This window comes from Falco punctatus (genome assembly GCF_963210335.1).
Source record: "Falco punctatus genome assembly, chromosome: 5".
Taxonomy (NCBI): domain Eukaryota; kingdom Metazoa; phylum Chordata; class Aves; order Falconiformes; family Falconidae; genus Falco; species Falco punctatus.
In genome coordinates, this window is record NC_137584.1 from 6664217 (window position 1) to 6687969 (window position 23753).

Sequence of the window (23753 nt, forward strand, 5' to 3'; positions counted from 1 at the left end):
TGGTTTGGGGGGTGGTGGTGGTGGAGTCTTCCCAACTATCAAGAAAGAAACATCATTTAGTGAGTGGATAGAGTTGTACTTTTAAAGATCAGGATAATTAACCATATCACAGAATCCATCCATCTGCTCAAGTAGGGCCATCTAGACATGCTTGCCCAGGACTATGCCCAGATAGCTTTTCAGGATCTGCAGGGATGGAAACTCCACAATCTCCCGGGGCAACCTGTGCCAGTGCTTGGTTAACCTCACAGTGGAAGAGTGCTTCCTGATGTTCAGAGGGAAGCTCTCATGTTTCAGTTTGCACCCATTGTCTCCCAATCTGTGAACAGAACTGGATTTGCAAGCACTTTTGTTTGCTGCTTTTGTTTTTCTGACTTAGTTGGAAGAAGTGAAGTGTTTGAAGAGTTAGCAAGGTCAAAGTTTGAGACTTAGAAACAGTTTAAATAAACAGGGGAATAACGTTGATTTTGTTTGAATTAGTGTTACTCCTGCCTAGTTTTGGAAAAGTGAAAAGATGGAAAGAATGTTAAAAGAAAATATTACCATTACTTAAGTTCAGTCTGCCTTTGCTGAAATTGTGACAATTTTAGATTGTAAGTTACTTCTTAAAATGGAAGAACTTTTAAATCTATGTTACAGTGTAAGAAAATTTCATATCTACTAATCTCCTTTTGGTTAATTTCCAACTTGCATTTTTCTCCTAATAGGCAGAGGCCTTGTATTTTGTAACTGAGCCTATCTTTTAAAACATAGAGCCTCTGACTGATTGAATGAACAAATTAAACAGAATTTTAATTAAACAGGTATTTCCCCACATAGTCTTTTTTTTTTTCCGAGGATCTCACAGGGAAAATAGGCCAATGGCCAGTTGTGCACTACATGGAACAAACTGCAGACTGTAGTCCGCTGATGTTAGATATCTTCATAACACACAGATCTAATAACTTGGCAGCCTTACCAAGGAGTCTAAGGGCTAGGAATGGGGTGGAAAACGTGTTGTTGAGAAGCCCCAAGAGTGGCCAAATCATTTCAGAATAGTGCTGTGGCAAACATAGCACAGGGGACTTGGTTTGTTATTACAAGCAGTGACATTTGGTGTATGACCAGAGTGTTCCACCCCTCCAGTGCTGCAGCATTTCATAGCTCAAGTATAGGCAGTTCTATAACCAAGCCTACATTTCCAATGCATGCGCACTTGCAAAAGGCATCATAGAAATGGAAGGTAAGATTCCTGTTGAGTATTCTAGATTTTCTTTGTGTAGTTTCTAGTTCTTCAACTGTACATAAGTAGTTCAAAACCAAAAATGAGACTTTTAATCTTATAGTCAAATTAAATTTATTTTTCTCTGCTTCATCCATGCAAGTCTGTAGTTGGTCTTGTAATCACTGGTTTTACCATGGATGTGCTAGGGAGGCTCAGAGATCCAGCTCTGGCTTCAGTGGGGTTCTGCAGTAGTTGCAGTTGGACTAGAAGCAGGCAGGGGTTTCATATTCCAGGAGAATTTAGGAATTAACACAATTTTATTTATGGTGAGAAGTTGTGAAACTTTCAGGCACATGCAGCAAAACTCCTCGTGTAAATCCAAGTCACTTGGTAAGTGCCTGCAAATGTTCTTGGCTGGGTATTTTTTTCAATGGATGTTCTACATGATTTAAAAAAACCCCACCCCCACCCCCCAAACCCTCACATCATGATTTCGTGGATCTTTTCCTGGGCGTACCACTCTTGTCTTTGTCCTACTGATATTATGGCTAATAACTGAGCTATATTTAAAGGAACTGCATGTCAGACTCCTTTCTTCCTCATTTCTACGTAAAATTTCAAAGGATCAAATGACTGCAACTGACTCTGGGTCAGCTGTGGTTTTAAATAAGGGTGCAAATCTGTTCACTGCATTTATCCTAGTCTTTTTATTGTTTTTACTTCCATTTTATGGAGGAAAAGGGAAGTGCGTAAAAAGGCTTCCCTCTAAAAATGGGCCTGAAAGTGGGAATTACTTTCTCAGGAGCTTACCACCTGTAGTTAGTCAGATCCACTGACTAGGAATTTTAATGAAACATTTTCCACTGTTTTCATTAGTTCCAGAGAAACAAATTAATTTATGAAATTAGATATTAACTCGGCTCACATCTGTAAACACCCCACTGAAACACCTTCTGTAAATGTCTGAGAATAGTATGTTTTGGTGCAGTATTTTCACCAGAAAATGCTCTCCAAATTTGTTTTTGAGGGTGTTACTCTCATTGTCCTGCTGACAGCTATATTTTTTGAGCTATTAATTTGAGTTATTAATTTTTGATGGGAGCAAAATATTAACATTTTGATAAAGAATGTGATTAAAAATACCAGACAAGTTTGCACTAATAGCTTTTGTTTTACTAAAATTATTTTCTTCATGAAGTTTTGTCTTTTTTTTTTAAATATAGGGGAACAGTTTGAGTAAAAATTTTTACATGACACTTTCAAATTATGAATTAGCTGTACATTATCAAATATTCCAGCTGCCTTGTATTTGTTGCTATTTCAGGCTAACCTGCAGAGTGATTCTGTTTGTAATGAAGTCTTACTGCATCAAGTACTTGAAGAGATTTTTCTTGTATGTTTCAGGTACTTAAGACACCAGCATGTGGGTATTACAGTACCCTCTGTACTATCTGTACTATCTACCCCTGTAACTGTCTGTGCTTGCCCTGCTGTGCAGGTGGAAGGATTTTTAGAACACTGGAGACACACTGAAGGTGTTCGGCTGGGCTAAGGAGCAGCAGTAGCGGGGCAGCCGGTTGCCGAGCCGCCTCTAAGAAGCGAGTACCGTTCCGTGTGCCGCCCTGCCTTCCTTTCGCTGTCTTTACCTCGAGTTACAGGTCTGGCACGGATCAGTAGGTTGGTTTCTGAGTTTTCTCGTGTTAAGCTGCGCGAGTGAGACCGGTTAGGAACTCGGAAGCGTGCGGCGAGGATCCCCAGCGCGGGCCCTGCGTCTGACAACGCTGTGCGGTTACACCCACCTTCTGCTGGGCCGGCGCCACAAAGTTAAACCGTGGGGGAGCAGGGCCCGGAGGGTGGCTGTGGGGTAAAGGCCTCGCTCCTCTGGGCGTGCTGCGGCATTTCGGTTGACCTGCGTGACAGCCCGGCCCCTGCCGCCGCCCCCCCCGCCCGCCGCCCCGGCGGAGTGACCGCGCCGCGGCTGAGGGATGCCGCGCCCTCCGCAGGGGCGGGCCGGGGGGGGCCGCTGCGGGGGTCCGGCGCGCACCTCAGGGAGGGCGGCGAGGCGCCTCCCGGCTCCGAGGCGGGCGCGGGCGGGGGGGCGCCGCCGGGCTCTGGGCCGGCCGGCAGCCGCACAAAGCGCCGCTCTCCCCTCCCTTTGTCTGCGTGGCTTTGTCTCCGCCGTGTCCCCGCCGCGCGCCGGACTCCCCGCCTCCGGCCGCCGCCGTTCGCTTTGTGCCACCTGCGCGCCGTGGGAACGGCCGCTCGCCCAATCCCCGCGCGGCCCGGCCGGCCGCTCCGCCAGCGCCGCTCCTCGCGCGGCGCCCGCACAGGTGCAGGGGAGGCGCGCGGCCGCCCCCGCAACGCGCCGTCCCCCCGCGGGGCCCGTCCCGCCGCCCCCCCCGCTCTCGGCAGCGCGCGGCCCGTGAGAGCCCCGCGCGCCCCCGCCGGCTGACGCGCCGCCCGGCCCGTAGGAAGAGAGCGGCGCGCGCCGCTCCGCACGGAACGCCGAGCGCGTGGGGGACGGAGGGGAGGGCGGGCGAGGGCGCGCGCGAGGGCGGGGAGGGGCGGGCGGGCGCGCGCGCGGGCAGCCCGGCGGGCGGGGCGAGGCGATAACCCTTGCGGAGCTGCCTGGGAGACCCCGGGTTTGGGGCTGCGCCAGCGCGCGCGGCGCCTCCTCCTCTCCCCTCCCGCCCCCCCCTGAGCCGAGTGGAAGGGGCTGGGGTTGGTGCCAGCAGCGGCGTGAGCGCTCGAGCGGCCGCCATTTTACGCCAGCTCCAGCACACTGTCCGGACACACCGAGGGAGCGGAGAAGGGGGGCAGCTCCTCAGCACGCCGAGCCGCTAGCCGCGCCCCGAGCCCCTTCGTACGGCGTTTCACCCCCGCAGCGACAGGTCAGGCGCCGGGCGCCGGCGGGCGGGCCGGCGGGCTTGGGCTCGCCGTGGCTCGGAGCGGTAGCAGCCGCCCGTGGAGCGGGGTGGGAGCGGGCCGGGGCAGGGCCGGGCCGGGCCGGGCGGTGGAGGGGGTTGAGGCGGCTGAGGGGAGCCGGCGGGCGGGGCGGGCGGCGCACGCCGGGGCCCTGCAGCGCTGCCGGGCCGCGGCCCGGCTGCCAGGCGCTGCGCGATGGGTGGAGGAGCTGGCTGCCTTCGTGGCCGCTGCTGTCGGGCGGGGGGCGGCCGGGCTGGGCCGGTGCCCGCGCACTAGGCCCGGCAGCTGGCCGGCGCTGGGGCGGCAGCGGCGGCTGGGGGGACCCGGGCGGTCCCCGCGCGGGGCGCGTGGCTCTCGCCTCATTGTCCTGCCGGCTCCGCCGCTCCATTCATTGCCCGTGAGGGGCTGGGCCGGGCCGGGGGGAGCCGCGCCGCAGCGGGGCGAGCCGCGACCTCCGTGCCCGGCGTGTGCGTGGGCAGGGGGGCCGCTCGGCTCTCGCGTGGCCCCGGTCACGTCGTGAGGCGGTGGGCGGCGGGCAGCGGCGCTCCACGGCCGGGCGGCGGGCCCCTGCATTGTTTCGGGGAGAAGTGTGGCTGGGGGTGGCGGCGGGGCCGGGAGGCGCCGCCAGCTCCCGGCCGAGTGGTGAAATCGGGCCCGGGGTGTTGCAACCGCTCTCTGGGGGGCATAGGGTGAGAGGTAGGGAACGGCTGGGGCTTGGGGTGGGGGGGAGCCGCTCCTCCTGCGGGAGTGTGGCGGGGAGGGGGGGGAAGTCGGTCACTGGAGGAAGTTGTAGGACATCTGAACGCGCAGAGCACGTGTTTCCATCGGGCTCATGGCGGCCGCCGCTGCCGCCGCCGCCGTGGGTGGGTGCGGACTGGGAAGAGCGCTTTGTTCCTCTCGCTTGCCCGGCCGGCACCGGAGCGGAGGCGGAAGGGGAGCCCGGCCGCGGCTGGGGCGCGGAGAGGCGGCTCGCTCCGGGGGGCAGCGAGTTTGCAACTGGAGGTGGAGGCAGCAGCGGGTGTCAGTGACGGTATCGCGGTAGCGGCGGCGGCATGTGGCAGGTTTGCTTTTCCTCCCACCCCCGCCATTGGCTTCTTGCTCCATTTCTAACTTGTTCAGAGTCTCTTAGGGAGTGCGTTAGAGAGACAGAGAGAGGGAGGTGAGTCAGTGTCTGGCTGGGTTGTGTAAAACCTGCAGTGAAAGCTACCCCACCCCCGCTAGGCAGTGGCGTTAGGGCTTTCCTTTGTTTTAGTGCTTCTTTTGAGGAATTTTGCTCGTCTTCCAAAGCTAAAAGTAGCAGGGAAGTGGTCTACGTGGTGGGGTTTTTCTTTGGTTTTGGATTTTTTTTTTTGTAAGAATAGGGCAGTCTTGTTGCATGTATTGTCACTTGAATTGTTCTGCTTGAAGATATTTCTAGCTTAATTATGACGCTTATTGCATTTGCACAGATATCTGGAAACATGGCTACTGAACATGTTAATGGGAATGGTACTGAAGAGCCCATGGATACTTCTGCTGCAGTTACCCATTCTGAGCATTTCCAGACATTGCTTGATGCTGGTTTACCACAGAAAGTTGCTGAAAAACTAGATGAAATTTACGTTGCAGGTAAGATGTAAAACTTGCAAAACCGCACTTACGATATTTTATTGGATTCTGCTGTCTTTGGGCTAAAATAGCAACTTTTTGTGGTTTCCAAAAGTATGGGAACTGCAGACTTGCCAAAATCTGTGGATGTTTTCCATTCAGTGCGTTAATTTGTTGTATTCTTCAGAGAAGAGTCTTGGGCCGGGCCACTTGGTCTGAGGGGGGAAGGAGAAGTATGCAGCTGACCATAGCAACAGATGATTTTTAGGAGTAGGAGATGATGTGGTCTTTGTGCATTTTTTAATGTAGTTGTAGTAACTGTAAGTAACGGAAGCTTTGATAGTAATCTTCTCATATAAATGATACTTCATGACATAGTATTTGGGCTCATGGATGCAAAGGTTAGTGTAGTGGTTTTCTCAGACGTGGTAATAGCTAGCATTTTTTAAACTTGATTTTTGGATTGTGGTGGTCACTTCTAGTGCTGCAGTTTATTTGTCTTTATAGTCTTCTGAAAATGTACCAAGGTACCATTGGTAGGCAAGTTAAGTGAGGTTTTGGTAGATCCTTCCAAATTAAGTGTCAGGATATTGAAAATGAACTTGGCCCTTGTAACATCTGGGTTTCACAGAAGTCAAATAAATACATAAAAGCAGTAACAGTTACTCTGGATCGTAACTTTTTTTTTTTTTACACTTTTTGCTTAGAAAAGGTTAAATGCACTTAAATATTTACCTTTAAGAGGACTAAGTGATTTCTTAGGTATAGTAACTTAAGTTAATCACTGGTTGATTTAGGGGTCACTGAAATGTGTTAGATGTGTTAAATGTGGTTAAACAAAGATTCCTGCCCAAATATAATTAGTAATTTTTTTTCTTCTCTCTAGGGTTAGTTGCACATAGTGATCTAGATGAAAGAGCTATTGAAGCTTTAAAGGAATTTAATGAAGAAGGTGCATTGGCAGTTCTTCAGCAGTTTAAAGACAGTGATCTCTCACATGTTCAGGTAATGTTAAGCAATTTAGGATATAATTGTTGAGGGATAAACTGCTAGTTGGCTGGCAAGAGGTTTGCTTAAGTTTCTTTAGTGATCTATGTGTGATAGGTAATATGAGCACTGTATTAGTTCAAGGTAAAGTTAGATTCTGGCTTGTCGTGTTTTCAGAACTGAAGATTAATACATCTTTTGCAGAACAAAAGTGCCTTTTTATGTGGAGTCATGAAGACATACAGGCAGAGGGAAAAACAGGGGACCAAGGTGGCAGATTCTAGCAAAGGACCAGATGAGGCAAAAATTAAGGTATGTGCCTAAACAATAAAATTTTTGTGGTCTATATGTGGTTTTTCAAACCTGTTGTGAGAGGTATCTTGATTATCTTGGAACTGTGCTTTTCTTAAAAAAGGTATTTTGGATAATTCGTCATTATTGAAAGCTGTCACTTGCTTTTTTATCTTACACCTCTTCCTTTTCAAGAGGAAAGTTAATATACTCTTCATTAGTAGAACCGAATGTATATAAAAGTGAAAAAGATTTGACAGTTTGCTCTACGTCCAGTTGAGACACTTACACTATTTCACATTTAAAAGTTTTCGGAAACTTGTCAGCATAGATCTTTAACATCAGAATGCCTAACTTGAGCTATCGGTGGTTGTTTTTTGGTTCTTTACTGTTCTGTTTCCCCCATCCCCTTCAGCTCAGGTTTAAAGCAACTCCACAATGGGGAGGAGGTACCACATGTGTCTGAAAAAAACTAGTTTGTAATTGGTTTAGGATTTAGCTCACTTCTTGTGATACAATCACTGTTCTCATAAACTGTACCCCAAAGTGTCTTAGTAATGGACATGTTATTTCTTGGACTGAGTCTTCTGCTAGCAAGAGACTCCTGTCTCAAGAGTTAGGCATATTGTGATTAGCAACTTTATCAAAGCTTAAGGAAAGGCCAACCACCTAAGCATGCTTAGTTGATGTCTTGTAAAGCAAGAGAATGTTTCATCTTTAACTTCCCATGTGTGACGTGCAAAATTAATGTGTTACAAATAACTGTGTAGCTTGTGAAACTAGAAAATATTTTTTCTCCTGACTTTGAGGCTGGGATGCCACTAATTGTAAATTCAAAAAAAACTGATAGAGATTTTGTTACTACTACATTAAACAACAGTATGAGGACTTTGTTAACTACCTAAAAGCATAGGTTTTACTGCTGATGGCTATAATATTTTAAATAACTTAGTGATTTCACAACTGGAAAATTACTAACTATTGATTATAATTAGGCTTGTTTAGTATGCTGTTTCTTTGTGTTAAGAGTTGATTGGTCTTTGTAGAAAATTATTAAGAATTCTAATTTCAGAGGAGTTTCTCATTATGTATTTGCATACTGAATTTCGTGTAACATTTTAAATTGGTAGTATACCTGTAACTGTATGCAGTGATTCTAGTGAGGATCAGTTGTGCTGGGATGGTGTATGTGCCCACAAGGAATTTGGGGGGTGGGGGGGATTGGGGAGTGGGGTGATAGGAGGAAGTAAGTAGTACTACCACTTCAGTGTTTGGATACCTGAAGCAGTCTGGTGTTCCAGGGGTGTAAGCACTTAAACATGTGTTTTTTAACTTCACACTTATGAGTAATCTCATTAAGTGAAGGGAACTCCTGTGCATAAATGTTTGCAAGATTGGACATGCCAAAACAAGAAGTGGCTCAGACTAAGATCTTTCTAATTAAAGGGAATGTCACTATTCTGTTATTTTGCCTTTTTTTTTTTTTTTGTATGAAAATGAAGGAATTGGGAAAACTCAATGTCTGGTTTTGTAGCAGTATTTCTTTACCTGATATTTCTGCTGGTTGTTTTGCAATTTTCTTGTTGAAGTACTGGCAGTAGGCTTGTTTGCCTGTGGGAGTTTCAAAAGCAGTACAGTTTAAGAGGGATTATAAGCATGTCTGTGAATGAAATGCATCTAAACTAGCTGAATTTGTATGTGATTTTAAAGTTTTAAGTTTCTTACTTGAAGGCACTCTTGGAGAGAACCGGCTACACTCTTGATGTGACTACTGGACAGAGAAAGTATGGTGGGCCTCCTCCCGAGTCTGTATATTCAGGACAACAACCTTCTGTTGGTACAGAGGTAAGAAGCAGATGCTTATGTAGAGGTATTCTTATTCATTGGAAGTATTTTATTTTTTTTATAAAAAACCACTCTGTATGTGTCTTGTCTTGTAGATATTTGTGGGCAAGATTCCAAGAGACTTGTTTGAAGATGAACTTGTTCCGTTATTTGAAAAAGCTGGCCCTATATGGGATCTCCGCTTAATGATGGATCCACTAACTGGTCTAAATAGAGGATATGCTTTTGTCACTTTTTGTACTAAAGAGGCAGCTCAGGAAGCTGTTAAACTGGTAAGTTTTCTTACTTGGATTTTTTTTTTTTTTTTGGAAGAATGCTCTCTGGCTTGTAAGCAGTTGTCCTGATTCTAATGCTTAGGATGAAAGTGTAGTTGTTAGATCACTTCATAAATGTCCAGTAGGTGTTTTTAAATACTTCTGCATTGCATATACATTTCTACTGGCTGTATTAGGGACACATTAAAAAAACCAAACAGCCGATGGACTGCTGTTTGGTCCAGCTAGGTGAGCCTTTATTACTAACAAAAAGTTGCAGTAGCAATAGTGACTTCCGAGAAGCTGTGCTGGGGCCGGTGTGGCGCACACAGGGAGCGTGGTGGGGTGGGCTGTGATCGCTGCTGTGCTGGCCGCCGGCAGGGGGCCCCGCCTGGGGAAAGGCTCTGAAGTCCCAGAATTTCATAAGATACTTCAGATGGGAAATAATCTCTCTTGAGTGTTACGGTCTGTTCTGTTTGCTGCAACTGTGTGGAAAAAGTCGTAAATCCTTCCAGGTTAAAAGAACATTTTCTTTGGTTTGCACAGAGGCATGAAATAGTTCGATATAAGAAATAGGCTAGGCTATTCTTTGTAAGCTTTATAGGTTTTGTGCATGAAGAATCCATTACTAAAAAAGAGGGGGGAAAGAAACACTGCCCTGATCCTCGCACTGCTTCTTTGTTTTCCTAGTTGAGTTTGAATTTTGTTGAGCTAGTTACGGCTACGTTGATACAGCCAAGATCAGTGTGCATTATGCCCCTCAAGACTGCTAACCATGCTCACTGTGAGGTGTACTGATACTGTATTAATATAGTAGGGTAAAAGTGTCTTGTTTTGTAGTAAGGTACGTCTTAAACGATTAAGGTACTGTATTGACATTAATAATGTAAGTCATTTAGTGGAGAAAAATCAAACTGAAGATCGGAATGTGTTAAAGTGTAGAAATGTCTACAAAAGTGTGGAAATACAAAAATATTTGGTGTATGCTGTTTAGCTTTTTAAGAACAGTTAATGTTCCTGTGCGCAATCCAGATATACTGAAGATAACTGCATATACCTCTTCATACTTCCGTTGTCAGCATAGCTATCTACATTGTGTGTGAACTAAGTTATGTACATGACGTAGCAAAAAAGTGAATCAAATAACATACATTGTCAGAGGTGCTTAGTAAACTAACAAAAAGGAATTTTTCTTCACTTAGTGGGATTTTGCTTAAAGGCAGTGTTCTGAATAGTCATTCAGGTTGTGTTTCCATAAAACTAACATCAGATCCTAGCCTCAGTCTTCCACTAAATGTTATAAGGGAGGTATGTGCTTGTCCCTTTTTATCTGATCTTTGATCAGTGGGAAAAAAAAAAAGTATTGTTCCGTTTTTCAGTTAAATAGTTGCTGAGTGTAATAGTTGAAAAGTGTTGCGGTTGATGGGACAGTTTTTTAGCCTTCATGCTAACCTCTTGGAGGGCAAGGTTAGATTTAAATTGGATCCTATGGCATTTGCCAGATTCTGAATGGTTCTAGTTGTAGTTGGCTGGCTAGTTTGGTGTATTATAAGTTTCCAAAGTTGTCTGGGAGTGATTTGCAGGGGTACTAGCAATATATGACTGGAGAGCTCTGTTGAAAATCGTAGGTCTATCACTTGTATTAGTTACACGTGCATGGGAGAGGCTACTGAAAGATGTCTTAGAAGCGCTGAGCCCTTGGTCCTAGCCATTGTAATAACCTAGTATTTTAACGGGTGGTGTTCTTTTTGATACTAGCAGTAATCTTCTGATGTGTATACAGCTTACTTTCCAGCTTTCTGGACTGGCATAGGGGTTCTTCTGTTACTTCCCATCTCCTTCCCAGAGGCTTCTCCCCCCCTGCCCCATTCAGGACTCTGTGAAAAATGAGAACAAAAATCTCTGTGCTGCCTGTAGCCTTCTGAGTAATAAGTGGGAGCTTATGAGGTTTTGTCAATGCCCAAACTGCAGCAGAGAATAAACTGACCTGTCTTCAGGTTCTTGCAGTTGTTGTAATGTGTTTTGTATACAGTTCATATTTGCATGGCTGTTGTATCATCCACAGTCTTTGTAACTACTTAATATAAACTGAAGTTTTTGGGTAAACTTAGTCTTGGCTTCTCTATTCATTAACCAGAAGAAATCCTGCAATTTAAAAGGTGGGAGCCTTGATTTTGTTCATGTATATGCATTTTCAAGCCACTTAAAGTGGAGAATTGCCTAAATTGCATTTGAAATGCTTCTGGGGCTGTGCTTGAGACAAAAATGGAGTGATGCTATGGCCTGATACTGAGAAGACTTACAAATATGAACAGCAGTTAAGTTTATGTTCAGTACTTAATCTGGTGTGGATAACCCTCGCTGGTTAAGTAGAAATGGTATCTCAAATGTTCATACAAGCACTGATGATCAGAAGTCTGATTTAATTTTTTTTTTTTGACCCCAGGCATTTTTTCTCTTTTTAACATGATTATGTTTACCTTCTCTTTTATATTGAGTTAAGAATTGCAACTCCAGTTGTGTTTTTGCACACGTGTCCAATTCTCCCTCCTATTTCCTATGAAGCTGTTAGATTTCAGTTTTTTCAAATGATTTCTGAGTGGTTAAAGTTACTGTAGACATGTGCAGGATGAATACTTATGATGTGAAGCTTGTAGGAAAACATACTGAAAACTATAGTAGCATACAGTGTATTTTTGACTAGAGCAAGTGTAAGCTTGATCAAAGTGTAGGTACAGGTGACTTATGCAAATATGCCCCTTAAAGCAGTTTGCCAGCTATGCGTAGCAGTAGAACTTGCCATTTGCTGCTGGAAATAAGCTAAAATTACTGGTGAAAGTTTTAGGTGGATAAAATGACAAGACAGACCTTACGCATACTTTGACCTGTTTGTAACAAGGTTCTTAGAGAACTTAGTAAAAAAAAAAAAAAAAATTAAAGTGTGTAGAAGATAATAATATCTCTGTTACTAACTTTGGGCATTGATTCAGTGGTGACAGGAGGGGAAGCAGTATGCTGACATAGCTAATTTGGTAGCTTGATTGTTCTGGCACTTTACCCGGATCATGATTTGGGCCAGTTTATGTCTAATCTAAGTTTACAGATGGCATGCAAACTATTTACCTAAACCCCACCAACTTTATATATAAAAGCACCTAGTTCAAGACTGTTTTCTCTGTGTTAAGAGAAACATACAATGAAAAGTAGTAGTTAATGTTTTGTGGAAAAAAACTACTAGCAACTGCTGTCAGTGTGGAATTGCAATACGGTAGATTTTTTTTTTCTTAGTTATGAAATACTACAGTGTCGCCATTGGTGTATGAGAGGCTTTTTTTGAATTAAATGTGGAGTAAATTTTGGTCTTACAACTTTTAACAGGAAGAGTCGGGTAATACCTTCTATTATTCATATACAATAGAATATTCCAGTTGGAAGGGACTTGCAGTGATCATGTAGTCCAACTGCCTGACCCAATTCAGGGCTGGCTGAAAATGCAAAAAGTATTTAAGGGCATTGTCCAGATGCCTCCTCTTAAACACTGACAGGCTTGGGGGTCATCGACCGCCTACCTGTCTAGGAAGCCTGTTCCAGTGTTTCACTACCCTTTCAGTTAAAAGATGCTTCATAATGTAAAGAAGTGTTTCCTAATTTACACTTCAGTTAATGAATAATCAGTTTGTGTCCTATTTCCAGACGAATAAACTGTCAGCTTCTTTAAAGGTTTTTCTTTAAAGGATTATTTTTTTTTTTGTTTGGACTACTGTAATACTTCTCTTCAGTAATGTGTGTAAGTCTGTTTTTTAGTAATCGGAATAATACACATACAGTCTTTTATTCAGCTGTTTCCTACTTTAAAGTCAACTATTCCTGTGCCATGTGGGTGACAGATACAGAGGTACAGAAGTCTTTTACTGTATCCTACTGTGTTTTCAGACATAATTAGTTGGGAAGGTGCCACTCCAGATCCTTTTCACATGTACAGTACTCCTTTTAGCTCACTTCTGATGCAGTTATTATCTAACTTCGAAAATTTTCAGTGATGTAGTTTTTGTTTGCACAAGGTAAATGTAAATAAATAAATAATCTTCACCCTGATTTTAGCGTACAGCGCAAGAAGGGGTGTGGGATTACTTGCTTGTACAGGTTTACCACCAAACAGAAAATAACTCATAGAATAAATAGCTAGATTAAATTTTAAAAAGCTGTGCTGCTACTTGTCAATAAAATGTTGACCACAAAATACATTTTCCTAGCTAAAGAACTGTCTGTTGCAGGGCTTCCAGTTGGAAAGGGGTTGATGTACCACCAGTTGACCTCCCTGCTGCTTATTTGGATGATGCATGTCTGTGTCTGCATCTCAATGAAAGGCATTTTTTGTCAACAGATGTCTACAGTAATACCTTTTTTTTTTTTCCCCTTAAACTGCTGACTTGTTCAGGGTGTCTTCTAAACAATCTGTTATGGGAGAAGTGTTTGAACAGAAGTCTTAGGATTTCAAGTCAGTAGAAGGTTGTTCTTTGCTGTTTACTATCTTTACATGTGTGATCTATGTGCTTTGGAAAGTATTTGCCAATTGCTCTTGCATGTTTTGTGAAGACGTGATCATGGCTCTCTTTCATTAACTATGGAACTTTATAAGGGAATCTCGCTTTAATTATAACTCTTGTCTTATACACAAATCAAGAATTCATAAGTACAGTCTATAGAGGAACTTGCTTTTTTTTTCCTGCACTGTTGTGAAGGGAGAAGCCTTGACCTTGATGACTTGGACATAAGACTTACCTTTTCCATAGTATTAAGAAAGAGGCTTGAACAAGGAGGGAAGAATAATTGTTGACTGAAATTGTGGAGCTATCTTAGAGACCATGGCTATGCTTCAGAACAGTTGAATATGCATTGTAAGAATGTGTTAAGCTCCGAAGAATTTAGTATATTACTCAGTGCTGTGTTTGCAATAGTAAAATATTTGGTATGCTGCTCTTGAGGGGAGGGAAAATTACCTGTAACTGATGGTTGTCCAATTATTTTTCTTTCAGTACAACAACCATGAAATTCGTTCTGGAAAACACATTGGTGTATGCATCTCTGTTGCCAATAATAGGCTTTTCGTCGGTTCTATTCCTAAGAGTAAAACCAAGGAGCAAATTGTTGAAGAATTTAGCAAAGTAACAGGTAAGTCAAGAACTGTGTTTTGTAGAGCTAGAAAGATGTCAAACATGGTCAGTGATGAACTCTCTTCACCATCTTTTGGTTTATGGTTGAATGATGATGAATCCAAACAAAGACCACTCGGCATTTATCCTGACTTCTAGGTGGTTTTGGGGTTTTTTCAACTGTTGTTATGCTGAGGGCTGAAATACTTGTGATGAGACTCGATGTGTGGTTCCAGGTTTTACCTAGATAATAATTGTGTAACGTTTAAAAAAAACATTCAAAGAAATAGATGGTTTAATTATTTCAATACTAATGGATGTTTTAAAACCATAAGGTAAAAATGAAGCGGGTTGGATAATGTGACTAGTTCTGTGCTTTAGAATTCTTAGTGATTTGATAAGGATCTCTTTTTGATAACAGCATATAAACTGGCAAAGGTAACATTTGATGGCTTTCTCTGTTACTGAACAATCTACTTTCAGGTTCCTTCGAGCAACACTGAAACTTCTTAGATGTCTAAAAATTGTGCAGGTTTGATCTCTTGTAGTTTAGACATCCATGGAAAAAACACATGCTGAGAAGTGGTGTGTCTTAGAGGTTTGAGAGGAGAACTGACAAAGCACAACTTTTGGCTGCCCTTATCTCTTCTTCATTCAGTTAGAGGAAAGGTAGCTGCTAAGCTTTCTTCATTTCTTCATTTCTTCATTTCTTCATTTATAAAAACAGATCCTGAGTTGGGACAGTCTAATGTGTCTCTCTTAAAATGTTGGTCTTGAAGGTAGTGAAGCTATTATGTACATGGTCTCAAAAGTCTAGTGTGTTCCTTCTTTTTTGGAACAACTTCTCAGATGTGTATTTACCAGAAAGATAATCCCCACTTTATAATACAAATTCATGGATTGAAACCATAACAAATAAATGTTTTGCTTAATTTCAGAGGGTCTTACAGATGTCATATTGTATCATCAGCCTGATGACAAGAAAAAGAACCGGGGTTTCTGTTTCCTTGAATATGAAGATCACAAAACTGCTGCTCAGGCCAGACGTAGGTTAATGAGCGGCAAAGTGAAAGTCTGGGGAAATGTTGTTACAGTGGAATGGGCTGACCCTATAGAAGACCCAGATCCTGAAGTCATGGCAAAGGTAATAAAGCTATAAGGGAACCATAGTACATGTAAAGTGCCTTGTTCCAAAGTAAGTACTTTCTGACATTAGCCTATGTTTAAATAGCATCTTTCAGCCTTCTTGACAGAGGTGAGATGGCAGGTGAGATGATAAAAATATGAATGCATTCTAGAATAATTGTTGTGAATTTAAAAACTCTATTGACTGATGTTATTTTGTGCTCCGAAGGCCGGATGTTGAATGTAATTCTTGCCAAAATGACACGTAGGGTGATGTACTTAATTTCTCATCTGGAAGTGGTGGTGGAGACTCCCAAAGTTAAAATGGTTTTGTAGCTTAATATTTGAAGGGACGGAAATCTAAATGGAATGATGGAACAAGCCTTAATTCTTTTTAAACCCAGAACTTGTTTATCACTTCAGAATTGGAATGTGTCAGTTAGATGCACAAATGTATTTTCAAAGTTGCCTTTAGTAGTAACTTCTGAGAAGTTAGGTAATTGCATCATAGTTGGAACTCTGTATCTTTATTTTTTAATTTGGGGCAGTTAATTCCTTAAAATACCAAGACTAGTAATATTTTTGGATTTTGATTATTTCAATGAAACGGGAGTCTGGACTGTTAACATTTTGAAGTATGTTGTAGCAGTTGTTTTATGTGTGTGTGTGCGTGTGTGATATTTTGCCAGAAATGAATTACCTGATTTTTTCTTTTCCCATCAGATAATGTTCGACCCTGTCTTTTTCAGTTATGTTGTGTAGCTGAGTTGTTTAATGGAAACTCCTAGCTAGCCCATATCCTTATCTCTTTCTCTTTGCTTGCTTTTCATCTGTGCTTTTACTCTCATCTGAGACACGTCACTTGCTGGAGTCCTACTTTGATGGACCTAGTAAGATAGCTTGGCTGGGATCTCCTCTTTGGTGAGCCATAAGGGAAAAGGGTTGGGGTGGGGGCTCATTTTAGGGAAAAAGCTGCTTCTGTAATACGAGTATTACAGAAGCTTTTGGACTACCCTGTCTGCAGACTTTTAATTTTCTTGCCTGGCTTCATAGACTTATCAGCAGTGAGGAAGAGGCCTGCAGGTAAAATAAAAGCCAAAGGTGGCACTTCCTAAATATGGCAGCCTATCTATCGGTTTGGTTTCCTGGCTCAAAAGAGAAGAGACCTAATCCAGCAAACTATTAAAATAAATGAGCAGGAACTTCTGCTGACATGACTGAATAGATGAGCAGGAGGTGGTAGACAACATACTTGGCTGTCTTTCCTAAGTAAGTTTACAGATGTGGGGAGTGAAAAGCTAAAGAAATTGAAGCTTGCTAGTGGTTTGCCCCATTTAATGGTTGGGTTTTTGTATGTGTTAATGCCTTGTATTGTTTTCTATTTGAAATGGGACGTGAAAAGGGAGGAAACATAAATATGGAAAATGTGCAGAAAACCAGCCTGCATACTTCTAGCGCCATATGCCAAAGACAGGGCACAGAGCTTGGGTTAAAGGCGTATGGAAGAGAGACTAACTGAATGAGAACGCTGAAAAAGTAGAGAGCACGTAGTGTGTCTCTGAAGCAGCAGTTGAAACCAGCAGTGTTGTGTCTGACCTTTCTTGCTGGCTGCGTCGCTTATTCTTGCAACAGGGAAGGTCTCTACTCTAGTCTTTCTTGCCCATTCAACTGTACATTTGGAGAAGGTCTGACCCATCTGGCACTGCTGAAAGTGTTAGGCTTACTTTCTGTTTATCGCTGTCTTTCTCCTAAGAGAAAAGAGCAGCTGAGCTGCTGCTGCAGTCAGTAATCTCCCAGATGAGAGCTGCAGTTTGGCTGTCAGTGCTTCGAGTATTGTTAATCAGGAGCAAAGGGAGAACTATTGACCCTTGTAGTCTTACACATTCCTGTGGTAGAAGGCTCTGGAGGAAACATTGTGAGTAGGAGTAGGAGGTTGCTTTTATCAGAATAATCATCTGATTGGCAGGTTTCTTGTCAAGACTGCTAGAAAAGCAGCAGGTCCATGATGAGGAAGACATTCACCTTTGTAGCCAGAATGTGGACAGTGTTGATCTAAATGTCTTGCAGAAGCAGCATATAATTTCATCAATACATGGACACTTAATAATTTAGATTTCTGAAATGTTTACTTAAGCCTCTTTTTTCCTCTAGACTTGTGCTTAAATGCTGTGGAGAGTACTGTATGAATGCATACTTAAAATTTAAATGGGCTGTTACCTCAAATAGGAAGTACCTTGAGTGCGATGAGGTAGAAAGCTAGATTCTGAAGCTAGACATAATGTTCTGCAGTAGGTTAGTGCTTGTACTGGCAGGTCAGAGTATAATTGGTTAAGTAATTGATTTGTGGTCCAAAGTGGACTTTTTCCCAACTTTCAGTAGCTGTGTTGATAGCTTAATTTCTCCTAAGTGTTATTTTGATGCCTCTTATAGTTGTAGCATAGGTGAATTCCTTAATGTTTTACTTTAATTCTGTAGCATGGCTGAGGCTACAAGGACATTCTGGAGTGGCAGGTTAAGCAGCTAAATAAAGTCTTATGCTTGTGGCTGCCTGGTAGATTGCAGGACAGGAGATGGGGTTAGTAACCCTTGGAGAATGTGGTAGTGGAGTCTGAAGTGTTTGTGCTGTGGGTAAGAGGAGGAAAAAGGAGCAGATCCCAGAAAGGTGTGGGGGTACTCCAGTCTTCAGCAATTTAAAAAGTGAGTTCTGCCTTTGTGACAAAGTGCTGCTGCTTGGGTATGTCACTTGTTAGGTGTGTATCTGTGGTTCCTTGGTGTTATAATCTCTGGGTCCTTGGTGTTACAATCTATGAGTCTTAATGAAGAGGACTTCCTTTTTTTCTTTGTTCTCTTTAGATAGCTCAAATGAAGTTGAAATGAGTTCATCTTCTTTCAACCTATGCTTTAACCTGCTTCCTAACTTTGACATCATCTTTGGTTCAGCTACTCTTTTAACATGTAACATGACCAAAGGTATTAAAAAATTTCAGCTGTTAGAGATCAAGTTAGTTGCTTTTTAATTTTTTAAAAAATGTTGTGTTAGTGCATATTGTAACAAAGTGATAATGTTGGAGGTTTTTAATCTTGACTTGACACCATGTCAGTCATTGTGGGTTTATTAGTGAAGGCTTCTTGGGCTTCCTCATGAGATTGTAGTTTCCATTCTTTTCTAAAGTACAAGCATAGGGAATATTTGTTTGAAAGTTACTGCTTTTTAAAATCATCACTTACATCACAAACTTACTGTAATTCATTTTTATGAAATAAGGTTATGGTAGCAATTAGGACAGTTCACTAAAAATGGTTATTACATAGGGGTTACAAGAATTAAAGGTTGCTTTTGCCATTGAGGCATGTAGGAGAGACTTAACACCCGAGGAAGCAGCTTTCCTCATGGAGCTGGCTATGACTTCTGTCATCTGAGAATCAGCAAGAATAACTATTGCCAAAGACTAGAGTTGATACTCTGTGTCAGGCTTAAAATCTATAATACCCCTTCTTCCAAACTTGGCACCCCATCCTAGTTCTTCTAGTGAGTGAGATGAAGATCAAGTTAAATCTATCCTGTTTATTTTAACTTCATGCCATAGTAATAAAAAGGGTGTCTGGATTTATTGAGTTCCAGTATGTGGTGGGAGTAGAGAGTATAGCTCTGCTTAAGAAATGGAAGCATGCTTTCTTTGGTCGCTTCACCACCATGTTATTTGTGTTGACCATCAGGGTTAGGAGCAGGAAGTCAGTGCTGCCATGTGCAACGTTTGCTTGCTTTTTGTCATAAGCTAATTTGAAACCAGTAGCGGAGGGCATGTGAGCAGAGGTTGTAGGCCTTTGCAGCTGATGTGCAGCTGCATTGTAGGAAAGTAAGGCTGTGAGCATATTTGGCAGTGGGATGTGACTAGACTGTCAGAGCATGGTGGCAGTGTGTGGAAGGGACTCCCCCCAACAAGTGAAGGAGGCTTGTAAATTGTGAGAACTCACGGATGACATCATGGAAGCATGCTAACGTACGGTCATTTAGTGCAGGCTCAGTGTGGATGCAAGGATGAGTCTTTGAATACTAATGGGTCACTAATACATGTGATTTCTGGTGTCCAGTTTATGTTGTCTGCTACATTAAGAGTCTAGTTTAAGCTTTTGTCACACTGCTCTGTATCGTAAGCTGTTGGTGGTTGATGAAATTTTATATTGATTTAGTCACTGTCAGGCAGTTAACAGGGCATATATCAATAGTTGAAAGATAACCAACCTCTCTGACAATGTAAGTTGCATAGCAGCCTTTGTGTAACTTAGGAGCCATATCACGTGCTTTAGAGAGGCAGGGGAGGGAGTAGACTTTTCAGAATTATTGGAGGTGGCTGTTCCTCAAAGGAAGGACACAGTTTGACTTGTGAGAAAGTTCATGGGTTACTTGGCAGTGTCAGCCATTGTGTATTCCATTTGGTCTGTGTTCTCTCTTCTAGCTGTGGCTTCAGGTCACTGAGTGTTCCTCAGGCAAGCACAGTCCTGATGCTAGGTATTTGTTGTAGCTATAGTGTGGGAGCCACAAGTTAAGCAGCTTGAAAGCTGCAGGCTTGTCACCTCTGACCTAGATATTATAATGATGACTGTTCTGCAGATACCTGTGCAAAAACCTGTCTAAACAGTGAAATGTTTTGATCAGTTATTTTGTGTGTAACCAGTTCTAGCTGCCTTGTTTCAAGTTTGAAACTGTTCTGAGTTGAAAATTACTGCTGCTAGGATTCTTTTAAGCATTAAATTAAACATTAAACAAATTGTGTTGACTTTCAGGGTACTAATACTCAGGTAGTCATGTTTGAAAACACATCTAATATTTCTATCAGGGAATTTTGGAGCTAACATGCTGTATGAGTATATAAATCTACATATTCATGTATATGTATATAAAATGCAATGATATTTTCAGGACTGCCAATAGCAGTGACTTGCAAACTTCATCCTGTGTTTTGGAATTAGATCATACTTCTAAGTCTTTTTTTTTTTTTTTTTTTTTTAAGGTTAAAGTTTTGTTTGTACGCAATCTTGCCAATACTGTGACAGAGGAGATACTAGAAAAGGCCTTCAGTCAATTTGGAAAGCTAGAGCGAGTGAAGAAGCTAAAAGACTATGCTTTCATTCATTTTGATGAACGGGATGGTGCTGTAAAGGTAAGTGAAGACTAACTGTGTGTACGTAATGACTAAATGTGATGTTTAGAAGCTGTGTACTTTTAACTTGAGAAGAAGCTCTGTCTGGAGAAACAGTAACACATTGTCACTGATAACGGTCCTCTCTGGGTGTCTCCTGGAAAGATGCAGTTGCTAGCTTGAAAAGTGGATCTTAGGTGCACCTATCCTAACTAATTCTGCTGATGCGTATCGAAGGAAACTGTATATGTTATCATTTGAAACTGAAGTGCCAGAGTTGAATGACTCTTCTCACCAAATTATTGGTAGAATCTAAAGCAGTTTCTCTAGGGCAGGTGATAAAAACTTAGGTAATTTTTTATTTTCTGGGAACAGAATGACTTCTTTTTTATGGTGTGGAATGAGCACCTTTCTCTTTTTTAAAAAGGTACTGGACAATTGAGTAATTGTCATTCCTGGATTTTGCTAGCTTGGTCTTGGTGTTTTTTCTCCTGTCATCTGCCATTAGGAAGGGAAAGTGTAATTCCTCTCCTGCCTATAGTGTATGTATTTTTTTTTTTTTTGTGTTCTGTGGGAGGATGGTAGGATACAAGGGGATTCACTTGTTCTTACTTATCCAGATGCCTTAAAGCAGATCCTTAGGAAGATGATGGAAAGAGTCTTTTCATAGGATATGTATCCCATCAAGGCTTAGCTATGTCAAGCCTTTAAAAGTGCTAGAATCTTTAGAATTACCCTGCTTGAATTTAACTTTCAGCAACTGTGACCCATAGGAATTGTATGTTGGGTTTTTTGTTGGTGGTTTGGTGGTTTGTTGTGGAGTTTTTTGTGGTCAGAATAAGACCTAAATTCTGATTTTTGGCTTCTGGTTTAAAAATGAAAGTTACATTCATTACAAGTAAAACAAAGGAATAAAAACACATACTGATCTTTACCTTTAGTAATGTTTGCATGTGTGCTGACTTCAGAATTATTCCCATATTGCAAAACGTGTACTTTAAGAGGACAGTTCCATCGCTCATTAATTTGAAACAGCTTGCAAAGGTTGAAGCCTATTTACAGCTTTGAGTGGAAGACTTCTAAACTGATACATGCAGTCCTGGGTTTGAGAGCCAAGTTAAAGAGGAAATGCGTAACTCTAGAACCCACAATACTATGCTGTCTGATTATTTAAAAAAATAATTAGCTTTATATTGTTATTTTAGCTCTGGGTAACAAATTGTAAAATGCATACTCTAAAAGTTAGAATAAAATCAATAACTTCATATATGCTTAGAAGTATATTTAAAGTCTGGTTAATTCCTTCAGGCAATGGAAGAAATGAATGGCAAAGATTTAGAGGGAGAAAACATTGAAATTGTTTTTGCTAAGCCACCAGATCAAAAAAGGAAAGAACGGAAAGCTCAGAGACAAGCGGCTAAAAATCAGATGTAAGTGTAAATGCATGCACATATGTTGTATTACTTCTGATAGACATGTACGCTCCTACAGAATTAGAACTTTTGGGTATTTTAGTAGGTATGCTACAGTGTATACAGGTTTTTCTGGCTTCTCTGAAAATGTTGGATTCCTTTAAGTTGTTTGCATTTTACTTACCATCTAGTAGTGGTGGTGTGAGAATTCAGGTGCTGTTTGCTCTACTCACTGAGTGTGAGGGCATTGGAGGAAGTGTTCGAAGGTCATGAAATGTACACACTTCTCACTTTTTATTCTAAACTTTCATGTACTTCTGCACTGATACGTCATATGGATGAACTTAGTGACATGTGCTCCTCCCAGTGGGTTTAGCAGGACTAACAGCCCCCCTGTTTTGTAAAGTACCCATGAAAGGAGCATGCTGACATACTTTTTTGCCTCTTGCGGAAGACCGATCTGTTCACGAAGCTTATAGTAAGCTCACACTAATAGAAATCTTGCACTAGTAAATGCTGAACATGTTGGTGGGAACAGGACTGAAAAAGGGCATTTCTTGCTAGTGTGTTCTGCTTAATGTTCTCATGTGTTTTTCTTCATAGATATCTTGTAGATTTCCTAACCATCATCCCCCCCTACCTTATTTCCAAAAATAACTTCTGCTAGTGCTGCTGTGCAGCATCCAAGAAGACAGAATAGTGAGGTTACCAGATTAATACAGATCTCCACATGGTGACCTACTGTACACATGGAATTGGTTAAGTTTGCCCTGCTTGTAGTTCTCTTAACTTTCTTGGAACTTGGTTCATTTTCCTTGGGCATCTGGTGTTACTTGAAGAAGTGGGTTTCTTCTTTTTTTCTTTTGGTTCTCTTGTATGCCAGACAGGCCTTTTCTGTTCTGCTTTTAGTGATAAAACTTTTTTTCTTTCTGTATATTCTGAATCTTGGCAACACCACCATAAGTACCTGTTTGTTTAATTACAATATAAAATGCTGTTGAAATTTGCCCAGTTTGCCTCTTAACACAGGCAGTTGTCTGCATGGTTATGTTGTCTGTGGTTGGAGACATGCTTTCTCTCATTGAATCTGAGTACTACCAAAAAAATTATTGTACTGCAGTATACAAACAGTTTTGCTAGCTTGTATTCAAGACCTAATAATGGCCCATTTCCAGTGATGAAAAGGAAGAATTTCTTAAAATGCACTTGATCAGTTATAATGCTGTGTGATTTTTTTCCCCCCACCCCCCAACTGTTCTCTGCAGATTATCTGAGACCCAGATATATTACTTCTGGATAGCATGCATGTATTTATAACACTGGAAGTCTTCTGGCATGTGTCACCTCTAATATTAATATGCTGTATGTTATCTGCATCCCTGCCCCTTTTATTGTTTAAGATGTGCATGTCTCATTTTGTGGAGGTAGGTAAAGCAGGGCTGCTTCTCTTGTTCTTCTAGTCAGAGGTATGGTAATACCACTTGTTCAGTTCTTTCTGGTGCTTTCATTTGGGAATTCTCAGCGTTCCTTATTTTTCTGAACTGTTAAGGCAGTAGGAAAGCAGCTAGTTTGATTAAACTCAACACGTGAATATACTGTTAATTATTGAATTGTAAGGGAATCTAATTTTCTTCAGATTCCAAAAGATGAGGGAATAGGAGGATACACATTAAGTCTGTATCCTAGTTATAATCAGTAAGAAGCATTTTATGTTGTGCCTTTGCTGTTTGAAACCCCTTGTGCCTGCTAAGAGTAGAAATCTTAAATTTATTTGCTCTTCAGCACACCTGTTTGACTGTTAGCCATGTAAAACTATTATATGAGGAAAA

The 23753-nt window shown here is 42.1% G+C and overlaps 1 protein-coding gene across 5 annotated transcripts in view; it reads left to right on the forward strand.

Annotated features, from left to right (window-relative positions):
- The first annotated feature begins 3961 nt into the window (after positions 1-3961).
- SYNCRIP (synaptotagmin binding cytoplasmic RNA interacting protein) overlaps positions 3962-23753 on the forward strand; it is a 25279-nt gene continuing 5487 nt past the window's right edge. For all 5 annotated transcript variants that reach the window (XM_080389364.1, XM_080389365.1, XM_080389366.1 and 2 more), the window contains exons 1-10: positions 3962-4095; positions 5578-5737; positions 6603-6721; positions 6908-7015; positions 8726-8839; positions 8935-9111; positions 14130-14265; positions 15185-15390; positions 20384-20533; positions 21821-21942. In XM_080389364.1, the coding sequence (XP_080245490.1) occupies positions 5590-5737; positions 6603-6721; positions 6908-7015; positions 8726-8839; positions 8935-9111; positions 14130-14265; positions 15185-15390; positions 20384-20533; positions 21821-21942 (1280 nt within the window). In that variant the 5' untranslated portion in view covers positions 3962-4095; positions 5578-5589. The remainder of the gene's footprint in view (positions 4096-5577; positions 5738-6602; positions 6722-6907; positions 7016-8725; positions 8840-8934; positions 9112-14129; positions 14266-15184; positions 15391-20383; positions 20534-21820; positions 21943-23753) is intronic.